Below are 17,701 nucleotides of genomic sequence, written 5' to 3' on the forward strand. Positions count from 1 at the left end.
CGCGTGGGAGACCCGGAAGAGGCCCCTGGCTTCGGATCAGCATAGTATCGACCATTGCGCTCACTTGGGGAGTGAATCATCGGATGGAAGATCTTCCTCTCTGTATATCCGCCTTTCCAATAAAAAAATAATAAAAATAAATCTTTAAAAAAAAAAAACCAGTCTTGAAAAGGGCTACAGGAATCCCCAACAACTTGACAAAAAAGGTCCAATTAGTTTTTTGAGGAATTTGTTCTATACTCATCATTGTTGTAAAATTCACGTCTTTAATCTCACACACAAATCAGGATAACATGACCCATAACAAAAAAGACGTATCATCTACAGGAACAGATCCAGGCACAGGGCAGTTCAAAGACTGCTGTGAGCTCAGGGTGAGTTAGTTCCGGATATAGGTTTTGGAATCCATGTAAAAGTTAGAACCCACGCTATGATCACTACACTTATCTATATGTTGTGCCAAGAGCTTGGTTCACATATTGGTGGGCTGACGTAGTGATGGTGAAGAACTGTAATTCTTCCACATGGGGGTCTCAGACTGTTGGTTGAACCACTCTCATAGTTGGGGCAGCTTCCTTTAAGGCTTCTCCTGTTACAGAGAGGTACTCAGTCAACACTGATAGATTCCAGGCACTCTTTTGTACTCTTCAGATAACTTACCTATCTTAAAAGCATTAGATCGATGTGTTTTTCAAGAAAAGTGCTTTATAGAGGTTACATGAATTTTGGCTTGCTCATCTGTAGTTGGTTCTAATGATCACACTCTGCCTGCTTTCCAGGATAGTCAGATTAAAGGTGCTAATGTTTATTTAATAGCTGTGACTTTGATGCAGCAAGAATAATCAGCATACTCCGTATTTCTTTTGAATGTGCTACACGGTACAATGAGAGAAGAGTCAAATTTCAGTCATGTCACAGGAGAGACAATGGACTCTTTGAGTACATGAAGTGTACATAAGGTTTATCCTACCATGGAACCCCTACTTATAGAATAGCTTTGGAAACCAACTGACTGCCACAGCAAAGCAACCATGTAAGGTATTTTGTGAACAGAAAAGTCCATCTAATGCCTTTTTTTCTCTATTGCGTTCAATCCTATTCCACACACTCATAATACAGTATGTGAGAGAATATTTGAAAACGTTAGTGGAACATAGAATTAAAAGGTAAGTTTATTAAGGTACAAAGAAAGCTGAAATTTATGCAAATAGAAGGTTTCCAAAAGGTTCTTACTATTATAAAAAGGTGCATGCATTTGATTTCTGTGCTAATAGACATACCTTTTAATTTCATTTTCTCATGAGCATCTTGAAGTCCCCCAAATCTTCATACATTGCATGTTCTGCGTGTCATAGTACTTGCTTACACATTCTTTCTGAACACAGCAATTCTTTTGTGATCTCATTGCACCTTAGCAGAATATTCACAAAGTAAGTCATTTCATTTAAACATTTGTGTTTTTTTTTGAGTGGTTGTATCTACGTTTTTTCCCCTGTAAGAGGTATAAAGGATGCTAGTTATTGACTTGAAATATTTCAGTGTCTCTCTAAAGTAAAGGAAGAGTATAACACTGATTTCAATCATTTTTTTCATTTATTATATAAAAGAAAAAAATTAATGCAGTTGTTTTGTACACATTTAATTCCATAAAACAAATCCATAGAAATTAGGATACTGTATGCATGCACTCTGCATTTTGTTAAATGTCTTTGTTCACAAAAATAACACCACATTATTTTCCTTTAAAGCCACTAAAGCAGAGAACAAAACATGCAGCAATGTACACATTTGCATAGTATATTTTACCCAGCATGCCTTGTTGAATGCTACACATACCTATATAAGAAAAATAAAAGGGGACAGATTATCAAAATAAATAAAATTTTAAAGGACGGAAAAAACTGACAAAGACCATTTTTTCCCCACTTTGTCGCTGGAGATAGACCAATAGCCTGGGATACAAACAGCCCTCAGGAATAGTTGGGAAAATATTGTTTTATATCATTTTTCCCTATTTATTTTTAGTATGTTTTTATTAATAAGTGTGCTAATTTTTGCTCCCTCCCCTCATCCCTTCAAAAAACAGTTGATAGCTCGTTTAAGCTTGTATTTCAAAATAGCATATTTGTATAAATCTAATGAAAGAATCCCGATATTACTGTTGTTGGGGCACCTTTACTGATCATTCTGACTTGAGGCTGTGGAAAATATAAACAATTTCAAGTATGTCCAATACTCGGAGGAGCCCTACAAGCTCACAGGCTGTGTTGAGATATTTTCTAGGTGTTCACAAAGGAGAAGAAATAACAGAACATATAGTATGAGTTATCACAAAACATTTAGTAAATTTTATGGAAGGCAAAAAAATAAATTATACCCACAAATTACAAGGCTATGAAATAAATCGCTGGAAAAGTATCGAGCAGCCAGTTAAAAACATGGTAGATGAGATAAATCTGACGAAACCTAGAGCTAAATCTAAATACCTTTAAGAAATAGGATTTCCAGATTTATCAGTGGATTTTGTTATAAGTTTGTGCTATAATAAATGTGCTTCTTTCTCCTGGATCTATTTTCATGTTATTGGCAAAATATAGATTTTTAAATAATTTTTTACTGTACAATATATTTTTGCTACATTGTTTTTCTACTGCTAATGCAGATTAAAAGTAATAACATAGATTTATTTTGGCAATAAAATGCTTTCCTTTTAATAACATCCCAGAAAATATTGTAAGGCATATGAAAAATAGTATGTAATAATATAGCATCAATGATCCTACATCTTTAATACATCCCCTTATGCATACAGAATTCACACTGATTTCTGTTAAAAATGTGTGAAGGTGGCATGCAAGAAGGGCAAAGAGGCCCTTATGTAAATAAAGACATAGTCATTTTTTAGAGGAATTTAAGTGTTCCAAACATAAGTGAGAACAATCACAAAGTGTTGAAAAGCTGGAGGCCTGTCACCGCTGCTTCTATGGTTCTCCTTTTAACTCTTTATACTTTTCTAATAAGGAAGAATCAACGCATTCAACTGTCTGAAATTTATTGGTAATATTTTCTATCAAAACAAAGCTTCCTATGTGCTGTGACTCCTCATCCCACTGCTGTTCATTCTTATGTCTCAGCCATGCAGGTGGGAGTTAGAATTCTTCCTAGAGATTAACCGATGAGACACGCTCTCATCTTTGCATAGCACTCCGTTATATGAAACATTCAGAATTAGATAGACCTGGTTGCTATCGGAGGCTGTATCGCACTCAAGACAGACTGTCGTTATGAAATAAAGCACTAATGCAGGAGTTCTGTCCATATAAACCAGTGTAACTGTTTTGACTAAGCTAATTGCTTCAGTCAGCAACAAAGTTAGCCTTGTTGTCTAGCAGCTATTGTATTTACTGTTTTCATTACTTACAATAGAACTTTTCCTTGTGCCTTGGACACAGTCTATGCAAGTTACTTATTAGCCATTATGGTATGGAGAATATTCAAAATTAGGAGGAACTAACGAAATGGATTTTAGTATATAATTTCTGACAAAGTTTTCATTCATGTAGGCATTTAAGGATGAAATGTACATAATTTAAAAAGAAATTAACATGCATCACTTTCCTGAAAAAGGTAAAAATAGAAATGGGAAAGAAATAAGGGCTACATATGTATTTATTTGAAACGATGATGGAAGCTTGTTTTAATTACCGGGGCGTCAATAATAATGTATGTCCTTACCTAGTAAGTGGCTAAGTTATGCTCTGGGCACCCACTGGAGAAATCAAGACTCAAAAAATCTGAATTTGTAAACCAGCTGTGTTTGTGCATCAAGTCTCTGCAATTGCTTTTTTTGGACTTGGAGCTACAAATTCTAACAAGTTGCACACAAAGCTAATTTTTATAATGCGTTTTGTTCCCTGTGATGATTTATTTGTTAAATTAATCATGCCTTACGATAAACCATAAACCAAGACCAAAAAAAAAAAAAAATCTTCACCAACGTGGAAGAAATGAAGGGAGACAAGAATTTTGGAAAGTGATTAAAATCTAAAGGAAAAGCATATCTGGACACTTGATTCAATCAGCTTCGCAGTAAGATCAGCAAGAACAGCATAAATTTTATTACTATTTCTTGACAAAGAGTTTTCCCTTTAAAGACAAATTGTCTTCTCTGTAGAAGAGGTAGTATAAATAGCTATATATAGGGCAACTCATATGGTATTACACTGTTTTAGCAAATATGAAAATATCATATAACGGAGAAAATGCGCTAACATGCAAATTAAGATTGCCTAGAAACATTCTTAATTGACACCCTGGGCCTCAACAACATTTTGTGATATGTTCATTTAAAGAGTCAAACATAAAAACCACCTTCTGGCCTAATTTCTTTAGTTTACTCTCTTTCATTGCCCCCACTTCCTATTGTGAATTTTAAGGCCCCCACACAAAAGACAAGTTCAAGTATGCAGGTATGAATGTTAACATTTCAAAAATACATTTTGGAAACAACAACAATAATAAACAACAAATTAAGGGAACAATAATTGTCTCAGAATTAGTTTCACCTTTTTTCAAGATTCATTTCATTAAGGACAAATGCAATGGCTTGCACAAAATTAAGACTCTTATTGCAAACATCAGTCTAAACGGTTAACAAGTTTAACCTTCTAACAGATCTGTATACAGATAAGAGCGAATCGTGAGTCACTTAGAAGCACTTCTAAGTGTTGCTTGAAATATTGACATAAAACAATATATGTTGTTGACTATAACATTGGAGTCACATTACAGCCTTCTCACATGATAGCCTTGAGAGCTGACATCAGGATTGACACATTGCTTTTCTTCTTTTTTCCAGCACTACATTCTAACATTGGCACATGAGTCTACATTATTAAATGCTGCTCGGAATGACAGAATTCTATATGGTTTATACTACAAGCTAAAACAGCCTCAAAACATTTCATGACTTGTTTCTCTGGCTTATAATCATTTGCTATATTTAAATAACATCACAAGAAAATATTTGTGGAATGTGTACTTTCTGAAGATACTCAGTATGTGTGGCAAAAATAAAGCTTTCCATTTAGTATAGATCTGGATTTTAGTATAATTTACACAATAAACTCTAAGGTTTAAAAAAAAGTGGAAAGATGGGTATTTCTTATTTATTTGGAGAGGATAAACTTACTACAGAATGAAGGTGAAAGAATATAACAAATCAAAGTAAAATTTTAAACATATTCATTAAGAAACTATATCTTATACCCCTTCTAAGATTGTTAACTTTTGAGTAAAAATGCAAAGCAAAATAAGAATGGACACTTGATGGTAAATGATAGGTTAGTTTTGTGCAAAGATATTGAATGGGCCTCTGTCTTTACCAGCATGACATGGAAGAGTACAAACAAGGCTTTGGGAGGCCTTTCAAAATAAGTGATTTGATTTAAAACAGCTGAAATAAGATGATAATCTTGTTACCTAGGAAATATATGTAAATGCTGTTATACCTACCTGCCATAAAATGTATATATCATAAAGTATTTAAATGACCAAATTGCTAATGCCACTACAGAAAAAGCTGAACAGCTGCCTAGTCTACATTGATACACCTTGGTGTACTCTTTGCAATTAAATACTTTAGTGCGCACAAACAAGAAACCAGTAAAGCATATAGAAAAATGTTTTGGCTAATGTTTTCTTTCTCATGCAAATATGTGCTGTACATGTAATAAATATATTTTTGTTTGCTGGAAAATGCTTTTTTGTGTTCTAACAAAGTATTCAGTAATGGCAGGTTATATGTTTATTAAAGTGCCTAATGGATACAGCTCTTTTAAGTCTTAAACTGAAAGTTCAGTCAGCTTCACTAGGTGACAAAAGAACCTCATACCAGTTCTCACATGTTAACTTGCAAAATTTACCAAGCCCATGTTTTGTAATTATATCAAATGTTTGGGATGACTGACAGAATTATAGGCATCCTCATAATTAGCTAAACAGGTTCATGTGTGGTACTCAGGATGAATACAGGAAGGGCACGAAGTGAGGCTATGAAGAGGTTCAAGATACAGATAACTGATCAAGAACATGGACTGTATGTTCATGATCAGAACAATTACTAACTGGTTCATGCTGTGAGAGAGTAGGTATTGAAATGGTTGAGTGATAAAAAATAGTTTTTGCTTTCAAAGTAGGCTCTAAAACATGGACCAATACAAAAAAACTTTATGATGGGTTTTCTTGGGGTTTTAGAAACTGCATTATGTAAAGACTAGCATATATTATATAAAAAAGTCATTTCCAATAGTTTCTTAAACCACAGGGAATCTAAGGCTTCCTTAGTGAGACACAGGTCACCATTTTATAATTAGAGCCACTGGGGGAAAAATAAACTGAAAACTTAGTAAGGGGTTCTAATGTTCATTAGAAATAAGGCAGTTCAACCTCCAAATTCTTTATAATCCTTGCATTAAGATTGCTGTGATTTTATTGAAAAAATGTATCTTGAATCTGTCAGTTTACTTTTGAATGGAAGCTTTTAAACTGACCACTTGTTTTTACTTCTTTCAATTGGTTGTTTTGTGAAAAAACCAACTTTCAACATCAAAGTTGAATACATCCATGTCAAGAAGTCCTTGACATGATTTAAAGAATTTGGTGAAGATCTAGCACATTCAGACATTCAAAGACAGACACTGCATGAAGCAATGAAAACATACTCAATTGTGCTTGCAGGAAACACTGACCCCATGTTTGTATCAGGCAGGATAGGTAACTCCCCACCTGGAGATGTTCAGCGTTGTGTTCAAGAAGGACCTGAGCCAGATTCCTGCAGATTCCTGAATGTATGTAGTGATGTTCAGATAGATTAGAAGGGGGAAATACCACCCCATTTTCCGTTCGATACAGACAGCAATGATTGGGCTTTCCTTGAACTTTCTCTCTCACTTAATCCTGAATACAGTTTTAATTTTTTTTTCAAACATGCTAACAGTACTAACTAAACAAAACAACAACAGCAAAAAAAGCAAAATGCTCTGAAAACAACAGCTGTGCCAGGAAAGAAATAAAAATAGTAAAATCTGAGGAGACTATAATAAAATTTCTGCATTAAGATTTCTGAAATTTTTTGGCACTATCAATATATTTGGTAAATCTGAAGTCATCCAGTAATATTAACATGTGTTAAAATGTTTATACATTCCAAATTTACGTATAATTTAGCTTCCAGCAAATAAACATCATAGCTGGTTTTGACTTCTATTGGTACTTTGATTTTCTTGTTGATTGTGGGTTTGTATGCTTTTGGGTTTTTTTGGTTTTTTTTTTAGATTTTTCAACTGACTGCAACATGCTCAAGTAGACTTTCTAGTCAATTCACCCAAATTCCAACAGGAATTGGTTTATAAATTGGTTCCAACTGGAACTGGTCATTTGGAATTTCCAGCATGGGAAATTATTATTTTATATGTGCCTTGATAAGTACCCTAAATTACAAATTGATGTGTCTAAATTTATGAAGAAAACAAAAGGTACTGCTATCATGTAAATGTTGCACTTGAAAATATCTATATGACTGGGCATCTAATATCCATCTAGCAATAAGGGCATAATGTACTTTTTTTGCCCCCCCCTTTTTTTTTTGCCTCATCAAATTACAACAACCTATAAGCATGGTAGTTGTGCTGGCTTGCCAAGTTAAGATGATTGGGTTATCCTAGCAGTGCTATGGCAAACTGTCAACAGATGAGCGTGATTTTGTTTTGGCAGACTCAGAGCCTGTGGCGAGAGTCATGGCTATATCCCCCCGGTGATCCTCGGTTCCTATGGGGTTTGTAACTGTCCTGGTAGGAGTCAGGGTAATCTTCTTCCACAAGAGGGTAATGATCTCGGCTATGCTGGGAACTGGAAGACAAGCGGTTCCTACTCTTCCGAGCCCGTTCATTGTGATAGTTTTCATCAGAGGTCATTAGACTTCTTCTTTCAACTGGGGAGTTCTCTGTAGAATGGTTGCTGTGTCTCATTCGCTGACTCTAGGAATATCAGAGAGTTCATTGATTAACATCTGCTTTATCCATCTACACATGCTATTGTATACATAACAATAGGATCTGTGCAATTCAATGCTAAATGTGACTTAATTAAGCATAAATGGTCTATTCAAAATACTGGCCTTATTTATTTGAGACATAACATGGAAAGATGCCAGAATGTTGACAGTTTATGAATTTCATTACACTGCATGACTCTGCTGCTTATTAAAAATACAGAAATGAAAGTTAGCTATTGAATGGGACTCAATATAGTTAGGAAGTCTTTATAATTCCATTTCCATTGGAAATGTGTTGCTTGCAAAGGTACAGAATAGCATAAATTATTCTATTCCTCTCTTATATTCATAGAGTCTTTCTCTTCCTAAATCCATATGCTTTACCTTACTCTAACTGAATGTTCCTGTATCTTTTAAAAGTATCTTAATGAAATTATTCGTTGTGTCAACCATAAAACAATGGATTTGTTTCTGCATCTTATATAAATGTGAAATGTGCAGTAATATTCTTTCTAATGGAGCATATGGTAGTTTATAGAATTAGTTAACTGACAGACTTATTTTACTTCTTCAACTGAACTGTCCTGCAAAAATAACCTTTAGCTACAAACTAAACTTCCCTGATGCATTAATTAAAATCAGTATCCTAAGACATTTATTCGATGCCTCAGGAAATAGTGTTCAACACTTTCCCCACTGTGGGAAGACATATGTGTCCTTCACAGGGTCATTTCACTTAAGGAACAGTATTCAGATGAAACACAGGCACAGCTGCATCTCCAGCAAGGGTACTCTTTGGATGGGCCACATCCCATGCCTTAGCCTCAGTCAGGTATCTTAACAATGAAGCACCTTCGGTTATAGGAGGAAAGAAGCCATGGGATAAAGGGTACCACATTAACTCACAAGTGAAACCAGGAGAACCACTCCAGGTAAACGACTTAGGGAGGATAAATCAAAAGGATTGGACTCATACACAAGTGCAACATTGCTTTCCTACCTATATTACAAAAGCTATTGCTTCACACATGCAATTCTCATCACACAGCATACAATGCAGAGCCAAACGTAATTAGTCAATGAAATTGTTATGCTCAGATTAACACATGGGAACAGAAACAAGGCAAGAAATATTCCTGGTGCATACAAATACACTGTACACCACAACAATACATCTCTCATGTTCATTTCCAGGCTCAAAAGCTATTAATTTATGAAGAAGATGTTCTGCTTACAAAGATGCAATTTTGTAGAGGAGTAATATGGTTATAATAGCATTTCAGAGAGTGCCATTTATCTCAGAGTTGACTCTACGTGATCTACAATTATGATGATCATTATAACCCATTAAGACAAAACTAGTCATGATGCAAGAGGACTTGATTGACCACACGTTCCTCAGTCAGCTGGGGGCTTGGCCACATTCCAGCAGCCGCTTGATAAATGGTAAATAATAATTAGTGTAGAAAGAAGACGAGATGTATTCTGCATCATACTGCCTCTGACTCCCTACATTCAGCTATCAGCACAGCACCAGAATAGCAGAAGAATTTCTTTAGTCTGTGCTTGCCCCCAGAGCCCCTGAAGGACACTGACCAAGGCAGGCTCCTGCACATCCAACAAGGTTCAAAGCTTTGTCCCTGTCTCCAATAGAGTGATTCGACTCGACTCCTGTTCACATTTTGTCTTGTGCAAGGTGTGCAAGATGGCAGATCTGGCAGCCTATGGAGCAGAACCAGTTCAGGGCAGCTAAAAGGCCAAGATGCCCCAAATATCTTACTTAACCAGCTACAATACCTAATCCTTTCACACACATATCTGTACAAGGAGTGACACATAGAAATAAATGGCAGTTGCACTGGGTATGCATTTAGTTTCCTGATAAAGTTTAGACACAGGAAGGGTGAACTTATGTAAGTTAATTCCCTTATAAGTTCATACACAGCAAAATTCATAGCAAAAGAATAACTCAAGATAACTTTCTTTATGATAGTTCATGATCAGGCAGCATTTTAGAATGTTTATATCATGTGTTCATATGGTTGCCTCTACAGATTACAAAAAACAGTCTCCATCCTAATCAAGTTCTCTAGAGAATCTTAACAGCAACCTTGTAAAAACACAAGCAAAAAGTGACAGCACCTGTAATCCAGAAATTGCAGTGGGATATGGTGACAATGCTGTGGAGCCCAAATTCCTCCCCAGCAGTGGGGTCATGGGGGTGCTGCTGGTTGTGTGTGTGGCACGCCAGTATGCCTCGAGATACTCTCCCAGGTGTTCACACGCATCCTCTAGCTGATTCTCATCCAATATAACATCAAACATCTCCTGAAGACCACAAGAACATACATCTTATTCCACTTTGGGTTTTGGGCAATAAAACACAGAAGTCCACATAAAGAAACAAGAGCATATCTGATACGTAGTCAAATCTGCAGGTTGAATCAATAGTTTCAAAGTTAGGTGAAAAGCTCCATGTTTATCCATGTTCAAACATGCCAAATTATGTAAAAACTGCAGAAGCTCATTAAATAGTTGGATTCTCATTATTTGGAAAAAACAGACAATCCAGATGTGAAAATGTAATAGGCAAAAATACATATATACATACAAGTCTTTGGTGACACATTTCCATAGAACTGAATTGTACTTAGCTTCAAATTGTACTTAATTTCAACTATGAAGAGAAGCAAGTTAACAGTACTGAAAAAGGAGTTCTGAAAATGTCTGGGCTAATGACGCCATCATTGAAATAAACATTTCCTCTTTCAAGGTAACCATGTCACAAAGGAAAACATTCGTGGAGATGACATCATCTGTTTCATGACAAAGCAATAGACAGATGATGTAGGATCAATATTAGAGCACCAGTGATTGGTGTCATGACAAGGTTGTTTTGTGAAATGACTGAAACAGAGGGGAGGTATTTAACTAGGAAACAGAAATATCACACATAAGTGCTGGGTGTCCATGTTTCTGTTAGCACAGACTTTGCCCAACATCTATTTGTTAATCAAGATGTTGTCCTTCTATTCCGAAGGGCAAGGTGGATCCTCCACATTTCACAAAGAGAAAAGCATACTCCAACTTTGAGAAGCTGGAGTAAAATACCTTCCTCACCCCACAACCACTACATGCACCTCCTACTACCAACTCATTCTACCAAAATAAAATCTCTTGGTAAGGAACCATGACAGGGCTACCGCCATTAGCACTGATTGTAGGAAACAGGCAGGTTGGGGGGGAGGGGGGTCCTCAGTGGATTGATTCTCTTCAGTTTTAGAACAAAGGCTCCTTGAAAAAGAAGTCATCAAAGAACCAACCTTCCCTCCAATATATTTCATCACATTAGTCTACTAAAAGCATCTTTTAAAAATTTGTTTGTTTATTTGAAAGGCAGAAAGAGAAAGACAGACATATACATGTTTTCCATCTGCTTGTTCACTCCTAAAATCCTGCAATAGGCAGGGCTGAGGTCCAGTATAAGACAGGAGGCTAAAACAAAATGCAGATCTCCCATGTTGAGAGCAAGGGACCCACCCCTCAGCAGGAATCTGGAATCAGATGCAGATGTGGGACCTGAATCCAAGCACTCTAACATGGGATGTTCCACCTCGAGCAGCCTCACAACTGCTGTACCAAAAATGCCCCTTCCGTGCCTTACCGAACAACTTGACCCTAAATTATGAATTTGTTTGAAGGTTTTTGAAGCAAGATCAGTAAACTAATAATGGGACGTCAGTCCAAACTGACTCAGGTGTGAGAAGACTCAGCTGAGGCATCTAAAAAACAGAGAAGAACTGGCCTTCAGCAAGAATAATGATCAGATTTCAGATGTTGCCTTTAAAAAAATTTTGTATACATTCACAAAATATTCATACCAATGCAATGCTAAACATCATGGGTACTGAGCAGTACTATGGGTATATAATAGCAAGGAAAACAGATATCATCCTGGGCTCAAAAAACCTATAGCCTATGGACAAGCAGCATCAAAACTTATAATAATCCTGGTCATACTGATACCTTCACTCAGAACAACAAAGGCAGAGAGTGAGCCCATTATTGTTAGGGGCTGAAGCCTACAGATCTAAGTTTAGGAAGAGATCAGGAGATATGGGAAACCTAAACTTACAAGGAAGAGGAAATCATGAATAAGTCAAAGAATTCTATTCTTAGAGGGATAAGAAGAAAACAGATCAGGAGGAGAGAAACAATGGAACCATAAGGCCTGTGAGAGGGAAAACAATTCATTCCTAGAGCTTCTATCAACACATGGCTTTAGAATCAATACTGTGCTTCTGCTAAAGTAGCCCTTGTCTCCTACACTCAAAAGCCTCCCCTCCCAGTTAGGTAAATCATTAGGAGTTATAAATACAGAATCTGAGAGTTGTCCCTATAGGCAATGGCATTGCAGTGCTGACTCACAAGGGTCAAGTCAGCCATAGCCCAAGGAGTATCTGCAAACCAAAGGGCACAGGTCAAAGAAAGGAGGAAACAGCAGCACCAGAAGAATGGGCACCTCCTGCATCAGCTACAGGCTCAGAATTTTTAGCAATTCCAGAATCAGTGACTTGAAGCCCAATCAAAACAAAACAGAACAAACATAAAACCTTTTTTTAAAAGGCAGAGCTAGAGAGAAAGAGACGAGGTTCTTCCATCCACTTCCTTAAATGTCTGCAACAGCTAGGGCTAGACCCCAGCTGAAACCAAAAGCCCAGAACTCCATCCAGTCTCCCACACGGGTGGCAGGGATCAATGCACTTGAGCCATGACCTGCTTCTTCCAAGGCTTGAAATAGCAGGAAGCTAGGCAGGACACAGAGTAGCTGGGACTTGAATCAGGCACTCTCATATGGAAAGCAGGCATCTCAAACAGTGTCTTAACTGCCGTGCCTCAACATTTACCCCTGTTTATATTATTTTGTTTGTGTTCACAGTCATATTGGATAAAAAGGTCTCATTCTGGAATGTCAATTTAGTGTCAACAGTTATCTCCTTGCTTTCGTCAAGTTTCCAGTTAGATAACCTTCCAGGTTTAGCTGGGCTGGATGGATTGTGATGATCCCAGTCAGGACTACAGAGCATCAACAGGAGGGAGCTACGGGATGAGCATCCATCATCACAGAGCGCTATCTGGATGAGGCATTCATCTGTTTGGCTGTTCTACATGTTAGAATGTCATCATTGTCAATGTCATCACATGTGAATGCAAGAGATTTTAACAAAATTCTTCCTTTGTCAGTAATAGAATTTGTACACAGGAGCACTTGACTGTTTGCTGATTCCTTCATCATTTCCAGGAAACTATGCTTTTGCATGAAAGACAGCTATAGGGGTGGAAACTGATCTGAAACTGCTTTTAGGCTTTCAAAAGCATACAGCTTCTGAATGAACAGTGACATATGTGTCTTATTTTCAACTAGGAAGAATTTCACAGCCTGTGTATTTGTAACCATTTCTCTTTGTAACGGTTTGGGAAATAACACAGCTGAGTAGACCAGAGTGTTAGAAAAATCGTTTGAGAAAAAAAAAAGCCCCTCAGTTATACAAGACATTCAAAGAAAAGCAACCAAGTGAATTATGTAAGCCAGATTTGCAAGTTTTTCACAAATTTAAAGATTATAATTTATGTCAGTACCTTACTATGCCATATGTGATATCCACAGCATAGGACATAGATGCATAGAATTGTCTAAACAGCAAACCCTGCAAGTTCTTCTCTCACTGAAACTAGAGAAGGCGCAGTGTGAGATTAAGATAGAGCCGTCTGGCTGGGCTTTGTGGTGCAGGGGACTGGGCTGCTGCTCTGATGCCCACGTCCTATTCAAGGGCATGGCTTGAGTCCTGGCTCTTTGCTTCTGATCTAGTTCCCTGCTGATGCATCTGGGAAATAGGAGATGATGATGCCCCAAGTACTTGGATCCTTGCTACCAAAGTTGGGAGACTGGATGGAGATCTTGGTTTCTGATTTTGGTTTGGCCCAGCTACAGTCATTTCAGCCATGTGGGGAATGAGCCAGCAGATATAAGATCTCTCTCTCTCTCTTGTTCTATCACTCCAACTTTCAAATAAGCAATTTTTTTTAAGAGGAAGTTCTTTTCAAAGAATGCCAGAACACAACCCTTTGGCATTTAAAATAGAATATTTTCTTCAACTGAGATAGAGAGAAATGATGTGGCTGTCAAAGTAAACACAAATCAAAACACACCATCAAAAAATCAGGCACAAACTCAAAGACTTGGGTCCCTGCCACATACATGGAAGACCTGGACAGAGTTCATGGCACCTGGCTTTGATGCTGGCCACACTTGGCTATTGTGGGCATTGGGAGAGTGAACCAGCAAATGAAAGATCTCTCTCTCTCCTCCTCCTCCCCTCCCTGCCTTTCAATAAATAAATAAATAAATAAATAAAACAAAAAAGACATTAGGCTCCTATTCTGAGTAAGATCTTTCAGGACTGAAAATCAAAGCACTATAAATAGACAAGAGTAAAAGACATGCCTCCAATTCATCCTGTGGTCCTAAGAATTAAAATGACAGGGAAGAAAGACTGAAGTTGAATCATCCGCAAATGAAGAAGATTAGCAATGAGTTCCCTAAACAATTTTTTAAAGTATGTTAGCCATTTGTCTGGTTCTCCACTCACAGAGTAATACATAACAATCTTTCCCAGGGAAGCCATCTTAATTAGGACAAACAGCCATCCTGGTTTGTCAGGGATGGAGTTTTCCTGGGAAGTTCCAAGCAAATGGAATAATCGGAAACTCTCATTTTGGTACAATGCTTCTCCAACCCTAGGTTTAGGAATGGAGCTCATTCTACTTATTTATTCTAAATCCCTTTGGCAGTGAAGTTATAAAGAGGGACTGGTAGGTATAAAATACAGACATCTTTGAATGTCTTCTTCTATTTCTTTTTTCAGTGTTTTACTATTTTTATCATAGAAGGTCTTCTACATCCTTGGTTAGGTTTTCCAAGGTATTTAAGATTCTTCTCTGCTATTTTCAAGGGCACTGTACTTACAATTTCTTTCTCAGCCATGAAGTTATTTGTGCACAATAGTGCCATTGTTTTATATTCATTTGTTTTGTACCATGCTACTCTGCCAAATTCTCTTATGAGTTCTAAGTCTCTTGATTGAGTCTTTTGTAATGAATCATGTCACCTATGAACAGTGATAATTTTAATTTCTTGCTCATGATTTACATTCTTTTAATTTTGTTTTCTTGCCTAAAAGCTCTAGTGGGAGGCCCGGCATGGTGGCCTAGTGGCTAAAGTCTTCGCCTTGAACATGCCTGGATCCCATATGGGCACCGGTTCTAATCCCGGCAGCTCCACTTCTCATCCAGCCCCCTGGTTGTGGCCTGGGAAAGCAGTCAAGGACAACCCAAATCCTTGGGACCCTGCACTCGAGTGGGAGACCTGGAGGAAGTTCCTGGCTCAGGGCTCAGGGTCGGCACAACACCAGCTGCTGTGGTCACTTGGGAGTAAATCATCAGACGGAAGATCTTCTTCTCTGTCTCTCCTCCTCTCTGTGTATCTGACTTTGTAATAAAAATAAATAAATCTTTAAAAAAAAAAAGGAGCTCTAGAGAGGACTTCCAATACCATATTGAATAGCAGTGGCAAAATTGGACATGCTGGTCTTAGTGAAAAGCTTCCAATCTTTTCCCATTCAGTTTGACGCTGGCATTCAGTTTTTCATATATTGCTTTGATTGTCTTGTAGAATGTTCCTTCATCTGCCTATCTTGTTTAATTTTTTTTTTTTAGCATGAAGTGTTGTTGGATTTTATCAAAAGCCTTCTCTGTATCTATTGAGATGATCATATGATTTCAGTAATTAAAATTCTCCTAACACAGAAAAGCCCTGGACCAGATCCCTTCACTCTGGAAATCTACTAAACATTTCAAGAACTGATCCTAATCTTCCACAAGGTACTCAAAATAATAGAAAGGGAGGCAATAGTTCTAAACTCATTCTATGAAGCCAGCATTATCTGAATACCAAAGATAGACAGAGATGCAACAAAGAACTACAGAACAATATCCCTGATGAATATAGGTGCAAAAATCCTTTAAAAATAGTATCCCACAGAATCCAACAATACATCAGGCATATCATTCATCCAGACTGGGTGGGATTTATCCCAGGGACGCAGGGATGGCTCAACACATGCAAACCAATAAATGGGATACATCACATCAACAAAGTGAAGAACTTTGTTATTTCTAAGTCGCAAAAACAAACAACAGGCTGAGCTATTGTTATTCTGCTATGGAAATATAGAGAATTTCAAAACCTTCACCATTAAAAACAAGATTGAGGGCCAGTGACAGGATAATCCTCCTTGTATTACAGGCATCTCATATGGGTGCCGGTTTGAGTCTCAGCTGCTCTTCTTCCCAGTCCAGTTTCCTACGAATGGGGAAGCCAAGGATGAAAAAAAAAGCTCAAGGCCTTGGGCCCCTTCAGCCACATAAGAGACCCATAAGAAGTTTCGGATTCACAGCTTCAGACTGCCCCATCTCTGAACATCACAATCAACTAGGGAGTGAACCAGTGGAAGATCGATCTTTTTTTTTTTCTGTAACTCTTTCAAATAAAAAAAATTCTAAAAATAAAATATTGGCCAATATGATTCATTAAAATAGACTAAGGGCATAATAAGTGATCCTAACTACAAATGAACCAACCAATGTTACTTCCATACCAAAAATTTCACTCTTTATATTATTAAATCTTTCAAGGTCCTAAGTGCTTAACTCACAGGTCAACCAATATCAGAAAAATTGACTCCAAGTGAAAGGTGTATGTTCCTAAAGATCTAGGAGGTTTTATAGGAATAAAGCAAAGTTACCAGTGTTAGAAGAAACTTTAGTTATTCTGTTAGTTTCCACTTTAATAAGCTCAAAAGGAGAGACAATCATAATTGTTACCACTCAATGGGTGGGAGTCACAAGAAAGCAAAAAATATAGTGACTATTCCCTGTCAGCTTCTGTCTACTTGTGACAATCATGACAAACTCACATTTTCTTACCATCACCCCTCCATTGCATCAATTCTTACTCTTCAAGGATTACAATAACACTTGTCAATGTAATTATCTCAAGAGAAAGTACCCAGTGGTTTTGTTAAATTCTAACTTTCGGATGTGCTACCTCACAGCATTATTGGGAATGAACTATCCCTAATTTTCTATATCCTATTTGAGTGGCTGCAATCTCCAGAAAAGACAATCCCCTTTGCACAGGGCAGCTAGATACCAGGTGGCCTTGTTTTATGAAGGAAACACCCGCAATTGATTCCCCCTTGGTCAAAAGCAGTGTCAGGATTAATCAATGGATAGGCAGGAACTTGGCAAATAGCTAAGTGAATTTACATAATTCTAAGTAATCTAAATAAAAGTATTGCAAAAGAATAGTGGAAAATTATGGTGTGAGAGTAATACAATCAAGGATACTGGGCGCCGTTGTTCCCTTTAGTCTTTCCATTCAGCAATGGGAAATAAAGGATGAAAGATGAGAGTTCTATAGTTACTGTAATGTCAGAGGAGTATGAGACTACCAGAGGCAGTGATCAATGTCATTTTACACAGCACAAAAAGCCACAGAGTCACTCTCTGGTAACACAGATGAGTTTG

At 37.3% G+C, this 17,701-nt stretch overlaps 1 protein-coding gene across 3 annotated transcripts in view; it reads right to left on the reverse strand.

Annotated features, from left to right (window-relative positions):
* Positions 1 to 7,312: 7,312 nt before the first annotated feature.
* CACNB4 (calcium voltage-gated channel auxiliary subunit beta 4) overlaps positions 7,313 to 17,701 on the reverse strand; it is a 263,369-nt gene continuing 252,980 nt past the window's right edge. For 2 of the 3 annotated variants that reach the window (XM_040971567.1, XM_040971568.1), the window contains exons 13-14: positions 10,196 to 10,381; positions 7,313 to 8,036 (exon numbers count right to left, since the gene is read on the reverse strand). In XM_040971567.1, coding sequence (XP_040827501.1) covers positions 7,776 to 8,036; positions 10,196 to 10,381 — 447 coding nt within the window. In that variant the 3' untranslated portion in view covers positions 7,313 to 7,775. The remainder of the gene's footprint in view (positions 8,037 to 10,195; positions 10,382 to 17,701) is intronic. The other variant, XM_040971569.1, reaches the window with a different exon arrangement.

This window comes from Ochotona curzoniae, unplaced genomic scaffold (genome assembly GCF_017591425.1).
Source record: "Ochotona curzoniae isolate NIBS_2020 unplaced genomic scaffold, NIBS_Ocur_1.0 contig_2210, whole genome shotgun sequence".
Classification (NCBI taxonomy): domain Eukaryota; kingdom Metazoa; phylum Chordata; class Mammalia; order Lagomorpha; family Ochotonidae; genus Ochotona; species Ochotona curzoniae.